A 27,983-nucleotide genomic window follows, 5' to 3' on the forward strand; every position below is an offset into this window, starting at 1 on the left:
GGCACAGAAAGAAGACGAAAGATCAACGGTATCAAATGTCCCTGGAACAGCAAGAGAATTTGACTCCAGTTTGATTACCACGTGTGTGTTGTCCTATAAGTCGTCATGATTGTAGCCGCTTGACTATAAATATGATGTGTCGGTGGAGATGAGGGGAGAAAGCAGGGAGGGAAAGTGTGATGCCGAAGGGTAGGACACTTGGCTTCGAGAAAAAGGGTTGGGCTGCGAGATGAGTATTTTGTGACGACGCTAATGTCTGCAAGTAGTTATCGAGGTTAACTCAAGGCCGTTGGACTGCCAGGGATGCATATATTTCCGAGGGTTTCTCTGTATTTGTATTATGGGTGGGCGGCAAGGCTTGGGGATACATAAATAGGTCGTGATGCTGGAAGCAGTGACGTTAAAAGTGGATCCGAATTGGCGCAGATACGGTGTCGAGATCTGGCACAGATGGCCACTTGGGTACTGGTACCTCTGTGCGGCTCTTCGTCATGCCCTGGACCCCAAACCGACACGACCACGAGGCATGGCTTTTGGAAACTACTTACCAGCATGGCTTCGGCTAAGTGTGATGAAGGAACCGTTGACGCAGATGCCCATCTTGGGATGCGGAGAACGGGTAGATGTGACAGAACGCTGGGTACCCTGGCACTGGGGAGGTAGGGAAGCAGAACAAAGAGAAGGGTCGGGTTTGGTGTTCTATATTTGGCCAGCCAAGCGACGATACCGATGATCCGGCTTGACGTAACGGCGATGACCCAAGCAGATACCCGATGGTGTTGAGACAAGCCAGCCACAACCGCCAACGCTGCATTAGAAGCCTTTTGAGCCGCCCAGGGAAGCGCCGTGCCTCTGGCTGCGTTGCATGTCCATCATGAACTAGCAAGGCTAGTCCAATGCCCTCGACGTTTGTTCCCTGATACAGAAGGATCAAGGGAGCAGTTGTTCGAAGCCGTTTTGTGGATGTAGGCGTTCGGCGCATAGATGGACCGTAGGTAGACATAGCCCAGCGCTTGACTTGATACTGTATGCATAGCATCGATCCAATGTTGACAGTAGTGTTGACAAGGGATAAAGCACAACGTGTCACCGTGCACGTCAAGTGTGGCTAGTAGAAGTCACGGTGTAGTGGTGACTGTAAGAGATGGCATATGCGAGCATGGGAGTCGAGGGATGGCTATAGACGGCTGTGTTTGGCTGACCAGACACTGGAGAGACTGTTAGGCGCCCGATGGTCTACAGGTAACTGACTTATCTCAACTTACGGGTGGCAGTTGGAAGAGTTCTATAAGTGCAGAAGACGGGAACGGTGGTTAACAACGGGCAATAGAACGAAGTCGTGCTGTTGACACCAAAATAGTTCATAGGGCGCTTAGGAACATTGATGTGGGTTCGTGGAGTAGGTAAACATCGAAGCCTTGGCAGGGGCATCGAAACAGTGAAGGGCGGCTAAGAACCGAGGCCGCGGCGGCTCCAGCGAATCGCGAAGCGGCTGGAGTCTTTAAAAGCACCGACCTCAGCCAATCACAGGACAGGGAGAGGACTTGGTTGCGTGTATTGAGACCCTCGCCGTGTTTTAAAAGGGCTTATTTTATCATCGAGTACTGGCTTTGACTGTGTTCTCGTCGTTGACGTCGTACTTTTTTAGTGGTGATATGGGACACAAGATGTCAACGAAGAAAAGAAAGAAAATGAATCGTGGATTGAATCGAAGAAAGGAGATCATTGAGCATGCCTGTCGCTGTGGAACGATGGAGAGATGTGCCTGAAAAAGCCGGGCCAGGCCTGCCACCACCCTACGGTGACCTATGCTCGGGCCTGACGCTACTTACTTGCGAATGGGGGCAACCGTCGCGACAACCGAATGGTAGGTATACTACACTATGAGTGTACTGGAGGCGACCTTGGTGTGACATGGAGATTTTTCCCACTAGTCTCGGATTTTTTTATGGTTCAACCCTGGTTTGATTGTTAACGTGGTTCCTGCGACAGAGTTGCAAAGAGTGCGTCGGGAAGTTCCGCGCTAACAAACAAACCAGGGTTGATGCGTACACCAGTCGCAACCTCAACCCCTCGCCCAACCAGCACCACCTGTGACATTTTTGTTTTTGGCAGGGACGGAATGGCAACATGACAACATGGATTGCTGTTGCCTCCTTTGGACAATGTCCGTCATTTTCCTGCTGAAGAATTAATGGAGGCCATGGCGGTGAGTGAGATCTTGCGAAATGCTGAACCGGGGCAGGTGCGTACGTACCTCTTACGTTTTCTGTTGACTTGCCGTTCCAGTCGTTTGCTGTTGCCTCGCTCGTCCAAATTTGTCGGTACCTCTTTCCAACTGCTTCCCAAAGGAACTGAACCAGCAACAGCACAGCAGGCACATGCATGGTCTTGCACTTTGCAAACAAAGATTTCCATCTAGTCTCGTCCTGCCTCCTCCCTTCTCCCACATCCGGATCCAGGTCCGCTTGGGCCTTCATCATGTGCCAGACTCTTTTGGATGTTTCAACATGACTGTCAATTCGCGAGCTTTTATTTTTCTACCCATCCTAAGAGCCCAAGACAGTCCCTGCGGAGGCGCCAAAAGCGTCGTCGGAAACGAAGAAACGAGGAAACAACTGTGACGACAGGCAGACAGGCCACTGGTCACTGGTCACTACCTCTACACACCCTGTCGCCCCCATGAACCCCAAGGCCCCAAGTCTCAGACGGGGTCGTCGATGGTTCATCGCAACATTGTCAGAGCAGCACTGACCAAGGCGGAATCAAGCCGTCCTCGACAGGCGATGACCCCTGAATCTCCAAATTCTCGATGGTACGCAAGGTGGGGAGACAACAGACAGGCTATGTACTAAGTCTAGGACAGGCAATCGCTCAGACTTTTGTTTCGTCACGCAAAGTGTCTGTAGTTGTCCCTATGTGGGACGCTTGGGTGTTTCATGTTATAAGACTAGGATGGCTGATTGAGGGCAATGTAAGTTGTCGACACCAGGATCAATCTCCCCAACATTGCCTTGGATCATGTATACTGATTCTCATAATACATAGAACTCCAAGGCCCTCTCGTTGGGTGCTTGAGCCGCTACATATGCAGCTCCTTCACCACATCACAAGTGGTGAACCTGCTCTCTGCACAACACGGGACTGTGGACAGTGAGTTCCAAAATCCTTTTCTGCAGGCTCAGAATCAAAAGATCCACCTAGCTGGATCTGATATGCCAAATCCTACCAGGGACCACACATATCGGCCAGTGTGTGACGAACAGCACGCATATACCAGTGGACAGCTGGTAAACTGTGTGATCTGCTGGCAGCCCGTCGCAGCTGTATGGTAAATCTCGAAAACCACAATCTTGAAAGCTCCGGACACACATCATCCCCTTCGAGTCTTCTTGTCTGTAAAGGGCATGGTCGGGTACCAGTCACGACTTGTTTCTAAGAATGGGCCTTCATCTGACCTTTCATAGGCCGCACGTATCCAGCTTTCATCCAATCATGTCCTGGTCAAAGTAACCAATCGCACCTCAACCTTTGGCGGTAAACATCCCGAGAAGATGCGCTAGTAACAACGAGCCCGGTATTGATTACATAGCACGCGCGACGACAGTCCTTGGTGGTGACAGCTGCCGCAACTCCCACACTTGCTGACACGGAAATTTTCGAACCGGGCGGAATGCGACTACAATATACATCTACTTGACATTTACTTCGACAATCTTCCCATATGGAACCAAAGAACTCCGCACCTTGGTCTCCTATGAGCAGGTCCGCGCGTTTCTATATTTGACGCTGAACTTGCCAACACAAGGAACTCCCCTGGCTGTAATGGCATGCTGAACACCATCTCCCACCCTATCTGCTACATATGACGTACATAAGAAACCCCAAAGAAGACACCCGGGAACAGTGCTATGATCAAACGTTGCCATGAGAGCACCACAATCAAGTTATGAGGCAACTTTCAGTACGCCGTTATGGTTGCATTCTGGCAGGTGGTTCAACCCTCTCAGCAGCATGCTACTTTTGGACAATTGGCCTAATCTGGCTGCCGGAGGGCATCTCCAGGTGGAAGACTCTAAGCTGGAGGACCTCATGCCGAATTGTACAGTTATCGTGAACTCTTATGGCTAAAAAGACCCGACCAAGATCACCGTTCCGGCTGTGACGTTCGGCACTTTGGCCTGAACGGTTTTACCGATCTACACTGCCCTCTTCCGCCTACTCAATACGGGCTGTTGTCCGCCAATCCCTGTACAAGCCAGCCGCCGTCGCTACTGGTGTAAGAAACGGCGTTTAACAACGCTTACCAGTTTCACTTGATGTCCACACATTGTGCTTTGCTAGCTGGCGATGCGGCATTCTTCAGAACACATTTTATCGGTGTTACCCTACCAAGCCTGCCTGCGTTAGCTGCCACAAGTCATCGCTGCTCCTATAGCGTCCTGTACGCACCAAACGCAGGGGCATGAGAGGACTGAGAATAACACGTCGCGCCATATTAAGTGGAACCATCCCCTGTTTTATACTTCCTATTGGTTACATTCCTGTGAGACTTGACTTCCCTTCACGCTCTCACTCACCATTCGTCTCGGTATCGATGATTCAGCCTAATGCCTATAGTTTGCGGGCAAGGCGAGGCGTCAGTCTTAAGGGCACGAGGAGGCTTTGGAGCACCCAAGATGAAAGAAGAAGGTTCGATTCGTTTCTTCAAAGATGGAGTTAACTCAAATCTTACGGGCGGCAGTAATGCTCGAGCACGATGGCCGTACTGATTGCAGAGGATTACTCTACACGAGCATGCCAATCACGTCCAAGTAAAAGAACAAAAAGAAAGAAAAAATCAAACAGAAATAAAGGTCTGGCACAGTGGTACATTCGCCCACGAGTTCGCCGAGCAGGGCGAATGCAACGGTAATTGATGCTCGTCATCTGCTCGATGATCGACTAGCCAGTAACCAAAGAACCAACAGCGAGTCCATCCATGCTGTTTGATGCTAAAGTACGAATTGGATCATGGCGAAGACTGGGGGTTCAATCCTACACAGTGAACTTCTGAATGCCTGGCCAGCCTCGTTTTCAGAATTTAACAGGCGCAGCAGAGCAGATGTGGGCCAAGGCAAGTTTATTCCAAACCCTATAATCATCCATAGCGTGGTCATCACATATCTGATGCTGATATTTAGAAACCAGTTCGCTAAGATGCAAAGTGGCGAACGGCCCGTGGTCCTCTCTCAACCACCGTTAGCCACTGCAAGTCTGGCAATGTCACGCGATATGCCCTGTCAAGTTGGATGAGATATGCCGCTCTTGAACACCAGCTTGCGCTTTGGGAAGACTATAGGTCCTGCCCATCAGAGGCTCGATTGTAAGAGCAGGATCCTTGTGCAAGAACCATGTGCCGAAGGAGGATCAGGGGGTGGGAGTCGAGCATGGTATTGAAAACGGTGGTTAACAACGGCGACTCGTCAGCAATTTGCACATCTGAAGCGGTCGCGGTTGTCGTTGCCCAGGGTATTGACACTAGCAGCGACTTCAAATGTCCCTGGTCAGGCTGCTGCTCCTTGGTAAACCGTCAGTCCGATGCGGTTACCAAAGCCTTCAGAGTCGGGCGAACCAATGCCAGTGTGTGTTGGCCATCGGACAGGGTACCGATACAGGGACGACCGAGGTCGAAGGCCAGCAGTCCACCTATCCACCCCTGAACAGGCGCCATGTCACCCAATAGACTGGTGGTGTTCTCGACACACCCCGTACCGTTCTAGCGACGCTCGTTTGCCCTTTCGCTTCTCCCTATGTACACTAGTAGGGGATGGTGGAGAAATTGAATCGTTGACGGATCTACTGCGTACGGCGTACGGTGTACCGTAGTAAAAGCGATGTTGCGCACAGTAGATTTGACAATGAGGCCTCACTTTCCGTCACTTTTACCACTCCCATCAACCGGGAGGAACCATTCAGAAACGTCGTCATCTGTTTTTTTTTCTTCTTCTCATGACCTCATACGGTCTTTGATGTACACTACCATCCCAGCGGTGCACGGTTTGGCCGGAGATCTAGGTAGTTGGTGGTGCTGCCTCCCAGTGCGGCCGCTTCCCGCTCGCTTCCCGCTCACGGACACCAGTGATCAGGGCATCATTGATCAGGCTGGCGCGGTGCGCCCCTCCATATGTACTTGGTCTCGTCACTCCGGGCTTCTCCGCCATTGCCTAGAGCTGGCTGTTGCTAGAGGCACATTCCACTTGCAAGAAGATACATGGACTCTTCTAATCGACCAGAACCGTGGCAGCAAAGGACATTTCTTTATTTGCACCATGTTGAGAAGAAGTAGAAGCAGGCAGGCTGGGCTAGAAGTGGATGGATGTTTTCGGTCATACAAGCTGCGCGGATACCGGCCACTTGCTAGCGATACACGAGGCCCATTTCGGTTATGTGTTCCCGGCAGCGGTCGAACAGACGCATAATCGCGCGTTAAATGGACACCAAGCGCTCCGCAATTACATACAACGAGGAGGTGTGCGTCTACCAGGCTCTCCAGCACCAGCAACTCTACACTTATCATCCAGATCCTCACCACGTACCTAGTACTTGTTGATGAAAGCTCCGACCATCTGCTCCCTCGTGCGTTTCCTGCTTACCAAGCGTTAAGAAGGTGAACAGCGCGGTCGGCATTGGTTGAGCTGAATGGGTAGTTCTACCTATATCCGAGTTGCTGCATGCTGGCCGCGTCTCTGGATTCCATCCGTTGCGGGGGTGTTTTTCAAGGTCGCAAAGGCCGAGGAAAAGGCGCGCCAAACAGCCCGAGTCTTACATGTGCATCATCCCGGCTATCGCCATCCAGTCTTTATTCCATGGGTCTTGCTCTCTGACGTGTCATACCCTTGCTGCTCCGAAAAGGAAGACACAAAAGGAAACACAGGCTCACACGCAATCTCTCTCGCACACACGCCGAGAACTCGACCCATTACTCGCGACTTTGTTTGTTACCACATTTACACTACTACCGACGGAAACTCTGCAACGACCGGCCCGGAGGGAAGAGCCGCCAACGGTCAAATAGATACCTGATACATGCATCAAGCCTTTGGCAATTTCCAGTATCATCAAGCGCGGACCAGTGGGCTGGTTGGTCATTCGAGTTAGCAAGCATCTCGTCGTACTTGAAGGACGTTTCGTTGCTGGCATTCAGGACGCAGCCAGTCTTCGCAGTATAGATCTGGGTCCGTTGTAGAACGCGTTGCTGAGAGAGGTCGGTCGGTGTTTCTTTTGTTCCTTTTCGTTGACAACAAGACTCGGTTCCTGTCGGTCCATCTCGTCACATTGTTTCTCTGTACGCTGTGCCCCGTGTCGGGTCGCTCTGTCACATTCTTTTTTTTTTTTTTTTTTTTTTTTTTTTTTTTCTTCCTGCTCGGGTCTCGTACCAAGTCTTGCAAGTACACTGTACAGCGTTCAGGTTCCGTCCCGTTTGTGTTTGTATCCTTCACAGCACACATACACACACACACATCCCATTTCACAAGGCCGGGCACTCCAAGCACTCAGTCCCATACATACCACACCCGTAATCCGGGGTTCCATCGATTGGGACCATTGGGACCTTGATTGAGACTGCAGCCATTCATTGGCATTCCGCCCATCCACCCACGCACGCAGCCACGCTCTCAACCTACCTCCACTGCTGCTGCTGCCGCGGCAAGGTACAAGTACCTCGCCTGGGCACCGCGGCGCTGCCAAGCCTACCAAGCTGCGACTGGGCCCATTTGGGCTTTGGAGCTTCTGAGCATTCGGTTTGGTGGGTCGTGGCCCTGCAGCACAACCCAACATTCTCGAGTCCACACCCATAGCTACCCCAGAAGGGGTCATCGGCAGCTGGCCAGTGTCAGTCAAGAGAAAGAGCGGAGCAGCTCCAGCCAGCTAGCGTCGAGACGAGGATAGTGCTTCCAGCCCGGAGCCACCTTACTGCCCCCCGTAGCCAGGCGAGCCCGGCCAGGGAGCTCCTCCCACGCCGAGTTGCGCAGAGGGCAGTCTCCAGTCCAGAATCGCAACCTCCGAAAGAAAGGGTCCATCCTCGCTCCGTTGCTTGTTGCCTTTGTTGGCGGCCACCACTCAACCCGGCCTGGGGAAAAGCATCCCACATAGGTAGCGCCCCTGCAGCCACCATCATACATACCTTACATACCTCTACCTATCTGCTCCTCACCTCACACGCATCTAGAGAAAGGCACACGGCCAACCCCCCCCCCCGTCACTCCGTCACCCCCCCGCCTCCACTACCTACCTACACGCACGCATCGCATCCGAGAAATCCTGCAGGCTGGTCACACTTTTCTAACGCTGATTCATCAGGAACCTCACGATCCTCCTGCACGCAAAGAGTCCATCCACCTTCTTTGGGTACAGGTTGAGGGGTTCTGTTTGCCCTGCGTACTACCTTATATCAACGCCGGGCCGTCGTGTTCTGCACCGCTGTCCGTCGTCTCCGACTGACGGAGACTTGGTATTGGGCATCTTCCACTCACATAGCTCCCCGTCTGCATTCTCACACTTGAACCCCAGAGGTCACTATTTCCATTTTTCATCCATCACCAACTCCCACTTTGTCTCAACAGCGCCTATTGCCTACATCAGCCGTACCGATTTCGACCTCTCACATACACTGAACGGCATCAACTCCGGGGACGTCGTCCTTCATCTCACGCGTTGCGTTTCCATCATTGGTCCATACTCCAACAATTCGATCACCCGCCTTCAACCCAGGAAGCAGCTACGCCTCTGCGCACGATCATTGGGGTTTGGGCGTAAAGGACGCCAGCAGGGAACATTTGCTGGAATCCAAAATATATCGGCATCACCATCACACATGACGACTTTCACAGCTCTAAATGGGTCATCGCCCAGGCCAACTGAGATCTCCAATGGTGCTCGGGAGCTTGAACGCGGAAACGGACAGTCTGCTGGTCCAGACCCAAGATCCGCTAGTGATGTTGCAGTCAGCCAGAGAGAACGGGACCGGGAAAACTGGGGCACTTCAACCCGTGAAAGGCATCCGTATCCTGTGACTAATTACCACGATGCTGAACCTGCCCCAAAACGGATGCGGACAGATTCCGATTCTCACTCTCCCAGGCGGGAGCACAGGCCTTCACCCATTTCCACTGAGCGGCCCGACAAGTTCGAAAGAACAGAGAGAACTCCCATTGAACGGACCGAAAGGTTGGAAAGAACGGAAAGAATGGAGAGAGTGGAGAGGCCTGAAGTAACAGAGAAGGCGGAGCAATATGAACCCCCACGGCCTCCGTCCAACCCCCATGACCGCTATCCGTCTCCCCAAAAGGAAGGATATCGTGGTTACGAAAATCGTGAGAGCGATGACCGATGGCGCTCTCAGCAGGCCAGAAGTGAGAGGAACGCAAGCTACGATGCAGCTTACTCGGCCGGGCCAGTATCCGGCCAGTCCGAGGAGCCGATGGGCGAACATATGCGCAGAGCGACCAGTCAAGCAGACAGCGGCGACTACGAAAATCAGAGCCCCGATGGTGACGAAAACCGCTACTCGGATCAGTACACGCCTGAGCAGCGCAGAGATGGCACCGTTCAGTCCGACCCCAAGAAGCGGAAACGCAATTTCAGTAATCGGACGAAAACCGGTTGCCTGACGTGCAGGAGGCGCAAAAAGAAGTGTGATGAGACAAAGCCTCAGTGTGAGTTTGGAATTTGACCATGAATTCGCCCTTGTGTCATCTAACAGTTATCAAGGTACCAACTGCATCAAGGGTTCATTCCAATGTGCTGGTTACCCACCACAGAGGGGTAACTGGCAGAAGCCTGAGAGCAAGCCAACCCAAGTCAACATCGAGTCCAAGGATCCCAACTATGTCCCTCTTGGAGCATATGGGATGCCGCAGCAACCGATCCCTCCTTACACCAGCAACACTGCTCCGATATTGAGCCAACCAAAGCAGCGCGAGCCTTTCCCGATGGCGCGTGGGCAGCAACCCACTCTCCGCATCACACCGCCTCAAGGACGGCCTCTTCAAAGCGACGACGACCGGCTCACGGCATCAACTCTTCCTAGTGCATCGGTTATTAGCCCAGACAACAAACTGTCCGCCCTCTCAGCTTATCCTTCAAACGTCTTCCCCACGCCCATCAGTGCCCGGACGCCCCTTAGAGAGTATGCAAGAGTGCCCCCGCTCCACGATTTGACGAGGACAGACCCTGACCACCAACCACCGCCGCCACCACCGCCTCCTCAAAGCGCCATTTCCGCACATCCTCCATACAACCTTCATGGTAGCCGAACGGACACGCCAACATCAGCGGTCCAGCCTCTAATCACATCTCAGCCACCTTCAAGTGCCGTACAGGCGACTGCGCAGCTAGCACTATCCCATGCGCAGTCGCATACTCCGTCCAGCGCTACCGTGCCCCCCGTACGAAGGGAGAAAGACGAGATGATCAGTGGACGAGCCTTTTATCCCTTCGACAAGGAGCTTGTGCTAGAACGCGAGAGATGCAATGCAGCTTGTTGGAGATTCAACAACTCGACCAATCCTAACATTGGCGTATCACCTGCTGAACGCGCCCGACTTTTCAAAGAGATCTTGCACCCACGCGAAGGTGTTCAGTTGACGCCCAACCAGCTATCCCCCATAGGCCGTATTGGTCATGTTGGTGATAACGTTTCGGTCGAGGCCCCGTTCAACTGTGACTATGGGTACAACATCTCCATTGGCAATAACGTGTCTATCGGCCGGAACTGCCTGATTACCGACTCTTGCGAGGTACGCATTGGGCACAATGTGATTATCAGCCCGAATGTCAACATCTACACAAACAGCTGCTACACAGACTGGAGGCGCCGTGATGGGCACAGGGGTGCGCAGTTTGGCAAGCCAGTCATCATTGACGACGATGTCTGGATTGCGGCAAACGTGGTCATCTTGCCCGGTGTAAAGATCGGAAGGGGGTCAACGGTTGGGGCTGGGTCAATTGTTTCAAGGGTAAGTGTCAATCCCTAGTCAACCTCCAGGAGTGGGCATACTGACGAGACTATGTTTAGGACGTTGCTCCCTACAGCATCTACATTGGACGGAAAGCAAACATGCACCGCGGCATTCCAACTTGATGTTGTTACTGTCTGGTGTCACAGTCCTCACGCTTCCAACCGCGATCACCATCACCACCAGACCTCAATCTACATCTGTACTGGTCTTTGCAAGGACCGGACGAAACCCATTTCTGTATATTCTCACATATCTTTCCCGTTATCTCTATCTTTGGTATCTCCTTACTCCTCTCTATTTCCTCTAATTACTTATTTGTCACATCTATCTGTGTGAGGCGATTGGATCGATCGGTGGGAGGGTGGTTCGAAAAAAAAAACACGGATCTGGTTCAGGAAGAATGAATGAATGGGACAGGAAAAGACAAGATGGAGAAGAAAGACACGCCGCTACGATTGAATTGCGAGGTTGTCGTTCGAGAATCGAAGAAGCGTCGTCATCGCCAGCTTCACCACGATCATTTACCTCATGTCACATGCCTACGAAAAAAGAAAATTCTCCCAGCGAGCGAGCGATCTTGGATAGGGCAATACGGTTGTCTACAAAGGAGGGGAGGTGGCTTTTATCATGCGGTTTCGGCTATCTGCGACTTTAATAGCACTATATACCCCTTTGCTTCTTATTGGGATAGGGTGGTTGGAAGGTTTGATTAGAAAGCGTAAAAGGAGGCAGTAAGGAACGAAGGCTGATATAACTCTGGCAGTTATCGGCAGTAGTTAGGCTGGGTAGTGAGTGCGTACGGGTAGTTGGTTAGCTAGTAACTCAGTTGATACCAGTGGGTGTGTCTCTTCGAACGTTGGTCAAACTCTGCGGTACCAAATCACCGTACCCAGGATCACTTGAGGTTTCATGTAAGAGCTTCCAAGTTTCCATTACCCGGTGGTACCTCGCATGCCGTTGGTCACCTCGTCAAAGCATGCCGCTCGTCTGTCGATCCGAGCTACCTATCTCGGATGATGGAACAATGTATTTCGTTAAGTCCCATGGCATGGAATATGGGGGCGGCTCTTCCTGGTTGCATACATACATACATACATATACACGAGGTACATTTTAAAAAATCGGCAATAGGTAGGTACTGATACCGCAACGGGTCACATGGCCAACTCGTAATGTATAGACACTACATACATACACAGTAGGTAGGCACTGTAAGTGACCACTCGTGGCATTCAAGGGCTACCTACTACCTTGAAATATTTATGTACATGTAACATCCGCTTTGAACCGCGCCGGACGTAGCAGCAGCAGTGGTGGCCGAGTGCATACGTACCTACATACCTACGTAGGTATCGGACTAGGTCGGTATCAGTCGGCTATGAACTGCCTAGGTAGGTAGGTAGGTAGGTAGGTAGGTACTTACCTGCATGGCGGTTGCGAGATCAGTAATAAATAGTGTGCGCACTATATTATGCTTGCATCGGGCGAAGTTGAACAAACAAACTACACCCGGCTCACTGAACCGGTGGGTATGCTCGGTAGGTATGCTCAGTATGCTCGGTACGCAAGCGAGGTACAGACGGTACGGAGGTAGATACGTACGTAGGTAGGTAGGTAGGTAGGTAGGTACGTAGGTAGATAGGTACGGAGGTAGGTAGGTAAGTAGAGCCGTGAGCGCGGCTGCACGCTGCCTGCCCGTGGCTGAGACTAGAGGCAAAGAGGAGGCAGGAGAGAGAGAGAGAGGTTTCGCGAATCTTGCATGGCATCAAGTATGTACATCGGTAGTAGGAATAGGAGTAAAGTAACTGCGTAAACGGAGCTCATGGCTCATAGTATACGGTAGGTAGATGATGATTGTTTAGGTATTTAGTGGCAGTCGTTGAGTGGTTAGAGAAGTACATGTACAGCGGCTTGAGATCTGATTATAAATTCATGAATTGAAAGATACTGTCACGATCCACAACATATTTAATGGGGTAGGTAGTGGCAGTGTCATTTGATTATCACTGTATTTCACGCATGGTTACTGGCATATGATGAGAGGCTATCCGTTTCTTTTCTCCCCTTTCTTTCTTTTTTTTTTTTTTTTTCACTCCTTACACACCACTGGTGTTTGTCCAGTTGTGAACTACTACGTACAGATGTGGTTGATTAGTTTACGAGGCAATTCGCAAGTTCGCCAAGGTGGAAGAATGTCAGCTTAGCCCCCAACTGCTTTTTGCTCGCTCTCCCTGTAGTTCATTCCAAATAGCGATTGCGTGTGGAGGTGGAAGTTGACTTCCCTTGCATAATTCGAAAAAGAAAAGAAAAGAAGCCAAAGTCTTGACATGCTATACAAAACCATGACGTAAAGTCTCATTGCATTTCGGGAAATGAAAGAAGAAAAAAAGAGAAGATCAATCAATAGCGTGATTCGTTTTGTTTAGCCCCCAACCCAAATAGCTACTACCCAGTTATCTATCTACCTGTATTTCAGCTGTACAGGTATTGCGGCTGAAGATCTATATCACCAACACGTGGTTCTGTGCCTCATTCGAGCATGCCTCGCACAAAGCACATGGTGGCAAAGGCTTCCAACCCGGGTTGATTAGAATCAGAGCCCCAACAGCTGTTCAATATTCCATATGGCAGCATCATTAATAACGAGAGAATTGCACGAGAGGGTCATGATCATCAGAGGTCAAATATCAACCAACAGCTCTCTGTACTTCAGCTTCATGTCTTGGACGCCAACACGTGGTTCTGTGCCTTATGGAAGCATGAAAGAACACATATGAAACTTGTGAAGAGTCATTCCTGATCGCCAAAAGCTAAATGATCTATCGCCAGGTCCATGTGCCGGCTCCAAATCCGCTGGTGGTTACCTGGGTAGGTAGGAACAGGGAGGTGGCATGTCGAAGTGACTGACTATCTATCTGAAGGGAGCATCGTCACCGCTTGTTTTGCCCCCAAAAAAACAAGAGATTTGTGTCGGTATATATTCGGACGGTGAGCAGGTAGTACAGTACTATCAGTACATACTAAAGTGACAACTTGCCATGTGGCTTCAACAAGGGGAGTGTCTTGCCGAGATCCTTGTCCTCGCACGCGCGTGTGCTGTGCCTTACGAAAGCGTAAAACACATGGCAAATTAGCTTGATTTAGACCCCAACACTTGTTGAAGAACACAAAGTTATGAAAGAGTTTCAATGATTGTCGAGGTAGCCTCACACGTGTTACACGTGTTTCTTTGCCCCATGTTCACAGGCCAATATCGGCTACCACTAAGACCCCAAGCGGGATACGCTGTATTAAATACTGTCAGGATAAAGAAACAGCTCAGTGAAGAGCTGTGTTGAAAGTTTTGAGCCAACCTAGAAGGTGATGTTGCTGTAGTTGAGTCATTACAAACAGGACATTGGTTGTGAAGAGAGGGTGAAAGTGAATGTCAGAAATTCACGTATCTGGTCATCACTGTTCTTGGGTCTTGAATTGGTTTTATTTGATTTTGTTTCGAAAGAGGGAACCAGGAGTTCGCAAAAATATACCATTGCTTGCATAAGGGGTGAACCGTTGGGTTGGCCTCCTTGGATAGTGCCTCTCAATTTGTATTAATCGTGTGCTTCTCCCACCCTTTTCATCCCTTTTACTTGTCTCTTTACTCTCTTTTGCACTTCTCGGTTCAGATTTCACTTCGCTTGGCCCTTGAGTACTCGGACGTTTTGTCTTTCTTTGTCTTCGTCGCATCTCGTTTGTACCGTTTTGGTCATGTATCGAAAACCAAAATACGGGGCGTAAAGAACCTTGGTATCTCCAAGTTCTCGAAGTGTCACCAATCGATGAAGTAAACACACTGAGATAAAAGACACTTACATACCTATTCACAAGAAACCAACTAATGATACAACCACTCTGTATATGCCATCCACTGTTACTACCGCAGTGAACATCAACCTGATAGCGCCCACCCCCCCAGCTCGCTCACAAGCTTACTTCTTCTGCTTCTTCGTACTCTTATCACTAGCATTGCTGAGCACGCTGGCACTCCGCTTGTGCTGTCGCGCCCCTGAACTTGCTCCTGCTCCACTGCTACTGCCATTCTCATCCGCCTCTTCTTTGATCTTGGGCTGATTGCTGCTGCTTTCTGCTTCTTTCTCGGCCGCTGTCGCTGCTGCTGCTGCATCTCCTTGGCCCTTTTCGCCTCCACCCTCCTTTATTGGAACCACAAGACCTTCTTCCCCTTTCTTCTGCTGATCTTGACCTTCGCCCTGTTGCTCCTTCTGTGCCTTGGCGTCCTCTGCCTTCTGATCATTCTTCTGCTCATCAGCCTGTGCAGACTCGCCCGACTTGTCCTTGGCATCGTCACCACCAGCACCACCACCATCCTTCTGCTTGTCGTCTGCTCCTCCTCCTTCTCCCTCCTCCTCACCACCCTTCTTCTCCACCGTCTCTCCTCTCGCCTCCGCGGCTTCCCTCGCAGCCCTCTCCCTCTCGGCCTTCTTGGCCTCCTCCAGCTTGATCTCCGCATCGACCTTGTCGCTCATCTTCCTCAAATCCACCAGCGTTGTGACCGCGCCCCAGAGAACCTCGAATTGCGCCGTCACCGCCGCCGTAGGCATAATAAGACGGGCAGGGATGTCAAGTTCAAGGAGCAGGTTCGTGATGCGCATCTGCTGCTGGCCAGACTTGTGACTGTACAGCTTGTTGATCTTCTCGTAACGGAACGTCGGGCCGCTGCCAAGCCGGTCATGGTGCGACACGCCGTACACCTGCTCCTCGTGCTCCGACAGCTTGCGACGTTCGGGCTGTTGAGGGCCCTTCTTCTTGTTGGCGGCCGGAGCGGGAGCAGGAACGGGGGTGGGCGCCTCGGCAGGGGTGGCTGGGGTTTGAGAGACGGAGTCGCGGTGGTGGTGGCCGTGAGCACCGTGGCGGTCGGCGCGTTCACTGCGGCTTTCGTTGCGGTGGTGAGAACGGGACTCCTGGCGCTCATGACGCACAGGAGGCTCGCGGACGGGGGGCTCATGATGGTCATTGGCCCCGGCAGTGGATGAGGCTGCAAGGCTTTCTCTCCGGCTAGCGGCCGGAGGAACTTCGGGTGCGGCTGCGACGGCGGCAGCGGCGGGGGGCAGAGCGGCAGTAGCAGCAGCCGCAGCAGCAGCTGGGGGGACGCCATTCTCGGGAGCCATGATGCTCTTGCGCTTCTTGGATTTGTCCACGTTGAGAAGGGTCTGCAGGAGAGACTGTAGGCCGGCGGAGGTCTTGAAGGAGTTGATGTCCGACTCGCTTGCAGGGTAATCGAGACGGTTGTACAGCTCACGACGCTCCTCGTTGAAGCGCTCCGTACGGGCCATGATACGTTTGATTTCGAGGAGCAAAGCCTCCTCCTCACGAGCCTCATCGCTGGAGCGTTTCAAGGTGTTTTCGGCGAAACGTTTGCGGTTCTGTTCCTGTTTAGGGTCAAAGTGTAGCATCATCTCATACAGCTCGAACTCTGGCCTGGTCATGTACTGAGCCGGCTTCTGAACGGCCATCATCTTGGCAGCAACCTCGTAGTATCGCGCCTTCAGGTCTTCCATGGTCCTGGGCTTGGAAGCCGGCACCACAGCCATGCCATCGGGGGTCTCACCCTCGGGCTGTTGAGGAGCGTACTCGTACCTGTCCCAGATGATAGGCCATCGTAGATCAAAATCCTTTGCCAACTCCAGCAGATAATCTGTTTCCTCCTTGGTCCAATCGGGGTGCTTCAAGTTGGTGTTATATTGATCCTCGCTGTACTGCGGTACAGACACCCGGACGTTGAACTTTGCAAACGACGAATCTTCGGGCTTGTCAGCCGAGTTGTCTGCAGTCGCCGCACTGTCTTGCCCTTCAGCTGAGCCATCTTGCACGGTTCCATCTGGTTTCCTCTTCCAATGCCTCAAAACAAGGGCGCCATCATCCCCTCTAGCCGAGTTGGTGAATGCCTTCAGTTCCCATTTGGCAGCCGGTTTGCGACTGACGGTCCTTCGCTTCTTGAAGATGGAGACCTCGGGAACTATGGCGATAGGGTTGTCGCCGCCGAGGTTCTGTACTTCACGAGCGAGGCCCTTTAGGTTTGGACGTGGTGTCGCAGTCCTCGCCTTTTTGGACGGCCTCGGCCCGGCGTGGTCTGAAGGGAGGTTGAGGACGTCACGGACGTCGTGGGATGTCATGATGTGGGGCGCCGGCAGGACGGGGGTAAGGAGGAGGGGAGTCGAAAAACAAAAGAGAAGGACGCCGAAACCCGCAGCCAGGAACCGGAGATAAGGTAACTAAAAGATTTAATACGCAAACGAGCCTATGACTTCAGTTGACCGTCCAACTGCCTCGAAACGCCCCACTCCCTAAATTCAACAGAAAAAAGCCAGAGACAATATCAACTCGCGATCTTAGGCAGAGCACATCACCAATCTGGATTTCAGCTTGTGTCCCGTCATGAAAGATATCGATCGGATCTGGATGCACTGCAAGCTGGAGATGGGGAGTCTTGTGGAAACGACGCGGTCTGTGGAATGTTGGTTGTCGCTGGAAAAGATTCTTAGTGGAGACCATTCACGCTTTCACGAGCACCTGAAAGGGTTAGGGTCAATCCCGTCTCAAGAAGGTATGACTGCACGTGACTGCTTATTGCCTGCCGCTCACAGAAGAAAAGGCCAGACCCAGGTATAGGCAATAGGTGGAAGCGGAGCCCCTGGGGACCTTGGATGGCCCCGGCTCGATTTTCTGAACGTGGCAGTTTCCAAAGGCCAAGCTCAGGTCTCATTGCGGTCGCGACTTTCGAGTGCAGTGTGCTTCAGTGAAAGGGTGCAGCATCCACCATACATACTCGTAGCGCATCACCAACATTCCCGCCTCCCTCCGTCCCCCCACTGAATCTGTACACACCTAGCATTGGCGCAACAACCACCAGCCGGGTACATACAACAGAAACGATCACGGCCGCCTCTTCTCGACGACCATCACTCAACTGCCCCGTCCGGCGTTATATAGAGAGAGACAACACAGACACACCACAACCATGAGGTCGTTCCTCCCGCTGCTCTCGCTGGGCGCCGTTGCTCAAGCGCTCCACTTCTTCATCGACGGCACCAGCCCCAAGTGCTTCTACGAGGAATTGCCCAAGGACACACTGGTGGTTGGCCACTACACGGCAGAGGAATGGGACGACCAGAGGCATTCGTGGCAGAAGCATGATGGCATCAACATCTTCATCTCTGTAGATGTATGTTTTGTTACCTCTTTGAAGCTACCAAAGCTACCCCTGACCCCTATCCATCCCACCTACTCCAACCACCCACCACCTACCGAGACCTCCCATACCAAACCCATTATTGCTTGTTCCCACAACCGCTTACACACCTTGCCTTCCAGGAACTCTTCGACAACGACCACCGTGTCGTCTCCCAGCGCGGTGGCCCCGGCGGCAAGTTCACCTTCACCGCCGCCGAGGCGGGCGACCACCGCATCTGCTTCACGCCCACGTCGACCTCAGGCCGGTCGAGCTGGATGTCGGTTAACAATCCGAATGGCGGGATCAAGCTGACGCTGGACATGGCCATCGGCGAGTCGAGCGCGATTGAAAGTGCCGACAAGGGCAAGCTGCAGGATCTGGCGACGCGGGCCAAGGATTTGAACAACCGGCTGCAGGATATCAGGAGGGAGCAGGTTTTCCAGAGAGTATGTCATCTCTTTCACCCGAATTGGCGGGGGTGGGGGATTGTTTGAACCCGGGAGGGACAGAAGCTAACATACAATCTTTAATCAAAACAGGAGCGTGAAGCCGAATTCCGCGATCAATCCGAATCCACCAACGCTCGCATCGTCCGCTGGGTCTTGATCCAGCTCGTCGTCCTCGGCGTCACTTGCGCCTGGCAGCTATCTCATCTCCGCTCCTTCTTCATCAAGCAGAAGCTTACGTAAAGAGCTTCTACCACTTTTCCCAAGCATGGGTCATATGGGAGGAAGTCTTGCTTGCAATATAAAAACAAAGGCACATATGTAATTGTGGGAGCGGACGGGCTATGAGGGATGGAGTGGTGTAATTGATATGGTCGGGTCTACTGTTTCCTTTGGCCCAAATAGACAGGCTATGGGTGTCAGCGGTGGCATGAGATGTTCACGCCATACCATGCCAGAGAGGAAGAGCTATGATCAAGGAGAGAAAAAGTTGCCATAGGCGGGTGGGCCGTCCTCAGCGACAGAGTGACGAGAAACTTTAACGAAACGTTTTAACATGTATTATGCATGCTTCTATACAGCATGAGTGGCCATGTCTTGATGATATAATGCACATACTTCATACAACCAACGCTCACGCACCACACATCGGGCTAATACCACCATTCAAGCACAAACCGAATAGTGCGCGCATGAGATACTGACTGACCTTGGTTGCTTTACATGCTCCTCTTAAGCTGGCACGCCTTGATAATATGTAATACAATGACCTATTCGAACATCACTCACACATAACGAACGGCGAGACCTGTAGACAACACCAAAGAATAATTATCCGATGAAAGTTGCTTTACATGGTCCTATACAACATCAATTTTCATGCCATGCCCTTGATGATATAAAATACACAATCAACTTTTCACACGCCCCTCTCACACATACGTCAACCTCGAAAAAGACGTTTTACACATGAACACTGACGAATGTGATATGAATATGCCAAGCTGCCAAACGTAGTGTAGTTGCCACATATACACTCATCTCTCGTCTCCGATATAGCGTGGACTATCATGCCTCTCTCCGTCTCAATCAGGACCCTTGACACTAGGAGATATCAGCTTCACGGCGTTCACCAGGTAGAAAGCCAAAAGCTTTGGCTATTCTGTATCGCACCAGTCAACAAACCAGAGCTAGATTGTATATTTTACGGAAGCTGCCCGACAGGTTACATTTCAGAATGATCACGAGACATTCCTTCCGGTTTTTCTCTCTATCTAACCCTAAGCCAGGTACCTGATCAGTTCTCGGATCTCAAGCCGAGTATCCTTGTACCTCCTAACAAAAACACTGGAATACAGGCTGAAAAAAGGAACGAAACCCTTTGTGCACCCCAAGTCCACATCTGTGGGCAGCTAAGGAGCTATCTCAGCAGGGGATGTATAGTATTTAAGGAAAAAAAAAATTAAAAATTGGAACGCTATATGTATGCCTAGTGCCCTATATAGAAACCGAAACGAGCGATGGCGGCAGCGCCAAAGAGAGCTCTCGTCGGTGTCCTAGTAAGGATAAAAGACCCGACGAAGAAAGGGAACCAAGAACCAGATACAAGAAGAAAGAAAAAGGAAAGAAGGAAAAACAAAACTATCAAAGTGGCAGGAGGCCCCGTCCCCGTCCCCATCCCCGTCTCCTCCCCCTTTGTCCCGAACTTTCAATGAGCCCCAAATTGCTGGCCAATCGTCTGGAATGTTTTGTGTTCTTCTCGAGACGCCGCTTAATAGTCTTCCGAGTTGAACGAAGTGAGGGCTTCACGCAAGCAGTTGTCCTCTCCATCAGGCGCATCGTATTGGTTTAGGGTTTGGCAGTTGCGGTGGCGGTGGAGGTCGGTGGCATCTTCAGCGATACAGCATAGCAGCTCGCACCGGAGCCATAGAGGATGTAGCCCAGACAGATGAGCCAGCAAGAGACAAACATGTTCTATGGTACAACGAAAAGGGGCCAAAGCAAAACATAAAACCCACGCTGTATGTCTGGATGGCCCGAACCGAACTGCGAATAACGTATTCCCGGAACAGTCGGGGATTAAAACTGCCCACCCCATCCAGTTTCAGTTTCAGATATACTCCGCCTTAATCGTTTGTGTACCAGCTGATCCCTGGCCAGACCAGGCTGAGGTTACGTGGCGTCCCCCAACGACGATTACTCGGTAGAATAGGTGGTGGGTGGTTGCTGTTGAGTACCGGCTAACGTGGAGGAAGGGAATATAAGGGGTTTTATAGTGATGACGCCCGAGGTAACGGTTATAGTAGTTGGCGAGTTCTTTTAGACTAAGGATGTGGGATTGACGATGGTGATCGATATGCTAAACCTCGACGGTGAATCAAGGTCAGATGGTTCGACCTGGTTTTTCATATTTGTTTCTCATTGATGTGAATTATACTACCACGGCAGCTACCAATGGACGATGGTTGAAATTCCCGATATTAGTGTCCACAAGTAATGGTGAATACGAAGAAGAGTGAAGAGTTAGAGAGACTAATAGGACAAAGTACGGCTCAGATTTGAAGCCCTCGCATTTCCGAGATACGTTGTTATTCCAGCACCTCGCAAGAGACCTCACTTCTCCCCGCTAGGTCATGGCGCAGTTACCGAATCATCGCTGGAGATTGACGTTCAGAGTGGTGTAGAAGACGTCGGGTTAAATGTCTGCCAGATGCGTTTGGTAGTTGTCGAAGAGTACGTATGTAGTTGTTCGATACTTTAACCCTACATTCCCAAACCTCAACCTTGAGAGATAATGCAGGTATATGCAATGGGTCCGGCCTCAGTCCAAGCTTGAAGGGTAGGTTGTAACCGTGGATGTGGCAAAGTGAAATGAAGGAACGAATTAAACAATGCTTAGAGGGCACCAGACAGCTATTATCGAAGAAGAAATTCTATTACGCCACCTCATCCTCGATCATATCATGTCGTGAAAGAACAACGGAAGAGGATAACATGATCAATACCATACAGGATCAGTGAGTGAGTGGATATAATGATTATTATACGTAGTTCGGAGATGTATAAGATGCTGATTAGACAGCAATAGCGCGCAACAACAGACAAGGTAGACAATGACAATAGACAGACAGTAACAAGCTCAGAACCACACCCGCAAACAGCAACACTAAAACACCGAGGCGTTCCGTTCCAATCAAATATGAATACTCTTTCCTCTTTTCCCCTTTTTTCGTTTTCCCGAGATCTTTTCAAACTTTCTCTCCCCACCTTTCCCTGTCACTTTCCCCTCCCTCTTCTCACGTGTTTCCCCCTCCTTCCCCTTTCGTCCCACGCCGAACCGCGTCTTCCAGCGGCAAGATCAGGGAGGCTTGACCGTTTGCACGGGTTCGTCGGGAAAGAAATAGCTGTCATTAAAGACTGGATCATCCGAGACCACTGTCCTCCACGTGAGTCGGCTCGGCCTTCTATAGCGGCCCGGCGTCGTAAATCCTAGCATCCTCTCGCCAAACGAAGGCCAGCCCAGAAGGGAGGGAACAAGAAATGGTAAAAGAAGAAAGGGTTCCCGGGGAGGTCGAGAGAGAGGAAGCGAAGATAGCGAGAAAGACAGAAGACTGAGTCTGGAATACTAATCGTATGGTCGTAATGATGTGCGCCAGGTAGATCAAGCAAGTAAAAGACGCCAGATGCGCGTAGCCGAGTAAGACCGCTATGAAAAACAAAGGAAGGTATCCTCTATAGTCCCCATGCAAAAACATTTGAGAACCCCATGTTTCGGCAAATTCATACAACAGGACTCGTCCCCCCCACCCCGGGATTCCCTCTATATAGATGGGACGAAGACTTGCTCCTCACATTTTCTCCTTTTGAAGCTAGCCGCACTGTTAGCGGTTAGGATCAACACAGCTGCCACCGTCTTTGGTTGTTGCTCACTGAAGGATATTATTAAAACAAACGGACACAAAACCAGCACCAGCCTTTTCAGCTGCAGCACAGGGCCTTCCAAATGCCCTTGATGCCGCCTTGCTGTTGTTGTGGCTGGTTAGAAGGTGGTGGGTTCGTGTTCGATGTGGCAGTGTGGGTCATTGTCCGTTGCGGAGGCTGCTGCATGTTGTATGGTTGCGCCCCATTTCCCGCCGACTGGGTGGGCGTGGGTTGGGACTTGTAAGCCCGGTTATTCTGCGCGTTGGCGTTTGGTTGCTCTTTCGCCCGCTGCCCCGGCTGAGCTGGAGGCGAGGGCTGCGGGGCGTTTAAACGAGCGGCCGTCAATTGAGCTCGGGGGTCGCTTGCGTGATGGGTCGTGGGCCCCCTCGAGTTGTGGATTTCCATAGCTGAGGGCCCAGGTCTCGCGTTTGGGTTGTGCAAAGCCCCAGGCCGATCCCAGTCCCCCTTCTTGTCGGACTTGTTAACCTTCATCCAGTCATATTCGCCGTCCTCAACGCCACCGGCATCCTTGAGCGCCTGAGAGAAAAGTTCGCGGAGGTAGTCGTAATCGGGTTGATCCTCGAAGCCAAGGTTGCGGACGTAAGTAAGGTATTGGGCAAATTGTTCAGGGAATCCTTCGCAGAGATCTTTGATGGCAGTGGTCTGCTTCTTTTCGCCAATCTTCTCGTACTTTTGCTTGTTAGTAGCAGCCTTGAGGCCTTGCCACGGCAAGCCACCGCGGAGGAAGTACATGAAAACGTGGCCCAAGGCCTCGAGATCATCTCGTCGGGATTGTTCGCGGCCAAGATGGGTGTTGATAGACATGTAACGGGCAGTTCCCGAAAGCGATTTCCTTTCGCGGTAGGGAATGTGCTGCTTGGTCTTGGGGTCACGGTACTGCTTGGCCATACCGAAATCAACTACGTGAATGACATTGGCGGTCTTGGTTCCCTGCCTTCCAATCAAGAAGTTGTCGGGCTTGATATCGCGGTAGATCAAGTTCTTCTCGTGAATAGTTTGGACACGGGACAGCTACATAAAGGTTAGATTACCTCGTTTCAGGGGACACGGGGAAGACGACCGGCCGACCTACCATTTGCTTGGCAACCATAACGACCGTCTTGAGACTGAACCGGCGATTGCAGTGGTCAAAGAGATCTTCTAAAGAGGGACCGAGGAGATCAATAACCAAGATGTTGTGAAGACCTTCTTGGCCAAAGTAGTAGACATTGGGGATCCCAGCTGTAGATACGAGGTTAGCAAGGAACCATGACGACTCAGGAAAGGCCTATACTCACGGCATCCCACAAGGATCTTGTATGTCCTGTACTCATCGCGAAGCTGGGGAGCATCGCTCTTGCGCGGCTCCTATAATCACATTACTTGTCAATCCAGTTCATCCCACGTCGCGTATGGGGAAGGCGCGACGAGCCAAGGTCCAAGAAATAGAACATACGAATTTGATGGCAACCTGCTGGTTGTTGAGGAGGTTGGTACCCTCGAAAATGACACCAAATGAACCCTCTCCGATTTTCTTTCCCACTCGATAGTGTACACCGACGACGTTGGAGGACGTCGACGAAGCCATATTGTCGGATTGTCGTCACTCAAATTAATGTGTGTTCTGGTTAAGGTTGAGAGTCGACGGGGTCGTGACTAGAGATGATGGTCGTCAATCAGGATGTCGTCGCACGTCTAGGCAATTGAAACCGGCGGTCAGTGATTGTTGAGGATAATGACTGTATCGATGACAGGAAAGTGTGTGCGTGCGTGGTGCCGATAACAACGATGACGGATAACGTCCCCAGACAGGAGACCTAGGGGCCCATGTGTGTATTGCGTAACTGGGCGGAAGGGATTGACAGGAAGGAGGTGGAAAAGGAGGAAAAAGTGCAGTGGTGTGTGGAAACCATGAATTGGCGACGATGGATGGTTCCTACAGGTGTGCCAAGGCAAGGCTGTTCTGTGTGCAATAGGGATCCAGGGAAGGAGACATGGTTGTGCCTGGAGACCAGGCCATGACGGCAAGAGATCATTCAGAAGCGGGCCACTCCAGGCCACGCCCACAGTAAGAGAGACAAGCGACAAACGAACCAACACTCACCCTGGTTTCGGTAAACACGCTGGGTCCTCTTGCGTTCTCGGTCTAGTCGGTGAGACGGACGGGGCTGGGGTTGGCGGATGCCAGAAGGAAAGGACTGCTGGTCGGGATGCAGCGACCAAAGTCGGGAAACGGACAGGAAGTCCTATTCGAAGATGCGAACGACGAACAACGACGACGACGACGATTGTGGCTGAATTGCTTTGCACTTTCTGCAATCCAGCTTCTTCGAGATTGACCAAGTATAGGTACTGGACGACCGGGATACGGGGGGCACAGATGGGCTGCTGAAATTGGGTCGATTCCTTGGGTGGAGTGCCGTGGTGATTACGAGAGGCTTCCCCAGTCGGCTGTTGCTTCTTTGCGCAAGCGAGGAGTGAGTGGTATGCGAACGGATCGAAGGAGGCTCAGAGGGTCGCGCGCGCGAAGAGAGAAAGCTGGGTGGATGGGATGGGGGATGAAGAATCCGTCTATTTGGTGGTGGACAACTTGAATGCGAGCCGCCTTCTCGATAACAAACCCCCGAAAGGAAAAAAAGGAACAAATAAAAAGACGTCTGTCGTCTGCAGCGTCTGCTGTGTCGGGGCAGAAGTGTGAGTGGTGAAAGGGGGCGGGCAGCAGACGGACGCGGATAAATGACGATGGATCGGGTTTTGGGGGGTGGCGGGCTGCCGAAGGTGGTGAGAAGGAGAGAAAATGGAACGGACTCGAAAGGAGGCAGGACGGCAGGGCAGTCAGCGAAAGAGAGCGAGGAGAGGGCGGCGGCCAGAGGGGTCGGGAACGGAGCAGAGCACTGCAACCTGCTAGCGCAAACGGAAGGCGGGCTGGGGGGCGGTCCAACTCCAAGACGTCCAGGGCAGTGGAGAATCCTGGAAAGCGGCATGGCTTGAATTTCATCAGGCCTTTCATTGACTCTTTCTCGTCCGGTCGTCCAGTCTTTCCCTCCAGAACCACAAGTCAGGCAGGGCCCAGGAAGAGAGTGCCAGAGAGAGAGTGTGTGCAGTGCTACCGACCTCTACCACCTTAGGTACCTCTAGGGAGTGCGGGTCGGATCGCTGATTGATCGAGGTGATCAGGTGCACAGGCACCGGGCACCAGCCCCAAGCCCCGGCCAACGAACGACGGCCTTTCTGACCACTGCTGCAAAAATGCTGCACCGTTCACCTGCACTACGACGAAAGTCTGCGCCGCGGGACGAAACTGAACTGGCTGCCCGGTGTGCTGACTCTACGTATGTACACGAGTGGTGCCCTGAGAAGCAAAGTGGAAGGGCGGGAGTGGGAGCGACCTACGGCGGGAGCACCGTTGCGGCCATCCAGGTCCGGGTTCCAGCCAGCCAGCCAGGTCACTCCCGTCATTCAGCGTGCGTGAGGTGGACAACCCGTACCAACAAGTGGGTACAGTACCTACCTTTTCACGCCAGCCTTTTCACTTGGAAAGGCACACACAACGATTCACTATGTACGAACAAAAAAAAAAGGCGCGAATCGGTTGTGTAATTCTATTGAAAGTCGGTGTCAACAGACTGCGCGCCAACACTGCCATTCCCAGATGGGGAAACCCGCCGTCGCCTTGGGAGGTTGACGGAGGGTGAGATTGAGCAGGACTCTCTGACGGACCAGAAAAAAAAAAGAGTTGTTGCGGGCACAGCAAACCAAAATCAGCAGGCAGCCCGCGCCAAGGGGCACTGGCGAAGGGGCCCCATCTTATTCCTGTGAATACGATTGGTTTGCATCGTCCTAGCTCTATCCAATATTTTCTGTCGCCAGGGGGCTATGGAGGAGAACGGCCTATGCAGGGACTTCTCCCTGGTCTGTGCTTTCCTGTAAACCTGTTGGTTTTGCACCTCGAGGCTGCGCCGTTTTCAAGACATGCGTGAACGAGACAATGCAACCAAACAATCAGATGCTAAACTGGTTTGTGTTACTGGTGGTCATACGCTCTGCATTTCGCCAATTCAAGGAACCAATGAACAATCTATGAGATTATTCATGTCGCAATCGTCTCCAGACTGTCAGTTGCTCGGTCACCCCAAAATTGAAGGTGACAATGCGTCGGCATCAGTCGTGACTCTGGCAATGGATCCGAATGAAGGCTATGGCGATACATCAACTCCTTTGCAGCAGACTAAGCCGCTTGTGTATGTACCCCATAGCGGGACCCATATCCCAGCCTGCAGGCCAATGCAACCCTGTAACGGCATGCAATCCATTCTCAAGCGCCGCCGGTCCAGAATGGCTGAATGGCAACCAGTGGGTGGATGGATGGATGGCTGTGGACGGGTGTGCTCGGTTGGTCCGATCTGGGAGGGTGGTGGTGTTGGAGTTCCTTTCTCCCTCAGAATTGTGTTCTCGGGCGGGATTGCCCAGTCAATGGTCATTGTATCGGTTTCGTTCAAAGGCGTCTATTGAACCTCAACAATGGCATAGAGAGACGCACGGTTGGCGCCGTCTAACATGTTGCAAGTAACACCACCGGGGACGGGTAGAAACGGCGAAAGAAGGACGACGGTGACGAGGAAAACGACAACGACACCACACGATGTCCCGGCCCTCGGCGGTGAAGGCGGAAGGAACATGAACATTTTGCCGGCTGCTCCCTTGCGGTCTTGGCATGCAAGTGAACAAGCCGCGCATCCCCATTCGATGAAAACGTGTGCCTGGCAGACAACGGTCGATGTGTATCGACTGGACTGTGTGAAGATGCGGAGCTCTCCTTTTACCACCGCAAGGGCCGGGCCGAGAGTCGGTCTTGTCGTGTCCAAGTCTAGCAGGCTGATAAAGAAGTGCAGTGAGACGAAGACATTCCTTGACAATGGGAGTTCGGATACCGCGCCTTTATCTCTGAAGCTCTGAAGCTCTCAGCAGTGAGTGGGGGCTACCAGGCAGAAGTAGCCAACAGTTGAACAGTTCGGTGCGTCCGGTGTGCCATCGCGGCTGGTTCCGAGAGGTGATCGCCTATGACAGCTCCTTCCCAACTGGGCTTGGGCTGAAGGACAGAAGGAAGTGTTCTGTAGAGGTACTGTTGAGAAAAAAAAAAAAAAAGGAACGTCGAGGACAGGACGATCAACCAGTTTGAGCGAGGAGTTGCAGATTGGGTTGCTCAACAACCAACACGTTGAATTCAATCAGTGCAGTGTAGACGGCCAGTCTGCAGATATCAAGGCTGCAGAAGTGGAAGGTTAGAAAGGAACAACACACCGCTGCAACTTGTTCCTGACAGCAGACTCGACATGATCTTGCATTTGGTGCCCTCTTTGCGGCTGCGTTGAACTCGCGGCATCT

General features: G+C 51.9%; 5 protein-coding genes across 6 annotated transcripts; 3 read left to right on the forward strand and 2 right to left on the reverse strand.

Moving 5' to 3' along the window:
- The first annotated feature begins 6,979 nt into the window (after positions 1-6,979).
- ff-7 (female fertility-7) lies at positions 6,980-12,080 on the forward strand. Its single transcript, XM_952523.3, has 4 exons — positions 6,980-7,246; positions 8,344-9,698; positions 9,754-11,000; positions 11,060-12,080. Exons 2-4 carry the CDS (start codon positions 8,858-8,860, stop codon positions 11,123-11,125), a joined length of 2,154 nt encoding a protein of 717 aa, XP_957616.1. The 5' UTR covers positions 6,980-7,246; positions 8,344-8,857; the 3' UTR covers positions 11,126-12,080.
- Positions 12,081-14,831: 2,751 nt separating this feature from the next.
- On the reverse strand, positions 14,832-17,519 carry NCU04002 (SWR1-complex protein 4). The gene has a single exon (XM_952524.3). It carries the CDS (start codon positions 17,171-17,173, stop codon positions 14,972-14,974), a length of 2,202 nt encoding a protein of 733 aa, XP_957617.2. The 5' UTR covers positions 17,174-17,519; the 3' UTR covers positions 14,832-14,971.
- Positions 17,520-17,587: 68 nt separating this feature from the next.
- NCU04003 (ERP1 protein) lies at positions 17,588-19,605 on the forward strand. The gene is made up of 3 exons (XM_952525.2): positions 17,588-18,222; positions 18,372-18,677; positions 18,771-19,605. Exons 1-3 carry the CDS (start codon positions 18,019-18,021, stop codon positions 18,918-18,920), a joined length of 660 nt encoding a protein of 219 aa, XP_957618.1. The 5' UTR covers positions 17,588-18,018; the 3' UTR covers positions 18,921-19,605.
- A 1,957-nt stretch (positions 19,606-21,562) lies between these two features.
- ck-1b (casein kinase-1b) lies at positions 21,563-26,142 on the reverse strand. Of its 2 annotated transcripts, XM_011396596.1 has the most exons (5): positions 24,703-25,433; positions 24,055-24,293; positions 23,897-23,966; positions 23,692-23,840; positions 21,592-23,630 (listed from the first exon to the last, which is right to left on the reverse strand). In XM_011396596.1, the coding sequence occupies exons 2-5, from the start codon at positions 24,184-24,186 to the stop codon at positions 22,656-22,658; spliced, it is 1,326 nt and encodes a 441-aa protein (XP_011394898.1). In that variant the 5' UTR covers positions 24,187-24,293; positions 24,703-25,433; the 3' UTR covers positions 21,592-22,655. The 2 variants fall into 2 exon arrangements, with proteins under 2 accessions (XP_011394897.1, XP_011394898.1); XM_011396595.1 differs by having other exon boundaries at positions 21,563-23,630; positions 24,055-26,142.
- Positions 25,848-27,482, forward strand: NCU04006 (hypothetical protein; the record flags this gene model as incomplete). The annotated part of the gene is made up of 4 exons (XM_952528.3): positions 25,848-26,062; positions 26,224-26,289; positions 26,443-26,510; positions 26,605-27,482. The coding sequence occupies 4 exons, from the start codon at positions 25,848-25,850 to the stop codon at positions 27,108-27,110; spliced, it is 855 nt and encodes a 284-aa protein (XP_957621.3). The 3' UTR covers positions 27,111-27,482.
- Positions 27,483-27,983: the final 501 nt, after the last annotated feature.

Source organism: Neurospora crassa, linkage group VI, assembly GCF_000182925.2.
Source record: "Neurospora crassa OR74A linkage group VI, whole genome shotgun sequence".
Classification (NCBI taxonomy): Eukaryota; Fungi; Ascomycota; class Sordariomycetes; order Sordariales; family Sordariaceae; genus Neurospora; species Neurospora crassa.

Coding starts and splice junctions, on each gene's coding strand:
- ff-7 (XM_952523.3), top strand. CDS start 8,858: ATGACGACTTTCACAGCTCTAAATGGGTCATCGCCCAGGCCAACTGAG. Junction 9,699..9,753: donor TGATGAGACAAAGCCTCAGT/GTGAGTTTGGAA, acceptor ACAGTTATCAAG/GTACCAACTGCATCAAGGGT. Junction 11,001..11,059: donor CTGGGTCAATTGTTTCAAGG/GTAAGTGTCAAT, acceptor GACTATGTTTAG/GACGTTGCTCCCTACAGCAT.
- NCU04002 (XM_952524.3), bottom strand. CDS start 17,173: ATGACATCCCACGACGTCCGTGACGTCCTCAACCTCCCTTCAGACCAC.
- NCU04003 (XM_952525.2), top strand. CDS start 18,019: ATGAGGTCGTTCCTCCCGCTGCTCTCGCTGGGCGCCGTTGCTCAAGCG. Junction 18,223..18,371: donor ACATCTTCATCTCTGTAGAT/GTATGTTTTGTT, acceptor CTTGCCTTCCAG/GAACTCTTCGACAACGACCA. Junction 18,678..18,770: donor GGGAGCAGGTTTTCCAGAGA/GTATGTCATCTC, acceptor TAATCAAAACAG/GAGCGTGAAGCCGAATTCCG.
- ck-1b (XM_011396595.1), bottom strand. CDS start 24,186: ATGGCTTCGTCGACGTCCTCCAACGTCGTCGGTGTACACTATCGAGTG. Junction 23,967..24,054: donor AGCAGGTTGCCATCAAATTC/GTATGTTCTATT, acceptor ATGTGATTATAG/GAGCCGCGCAAGAGCGATGC. Junction 23,841..23,896: donor CAAGATCCTTGTGGGATGCC/GTGAGTATAGGC, acceptor TCGTATCTACAG/CTGGGATCCCCAATGTCTAC.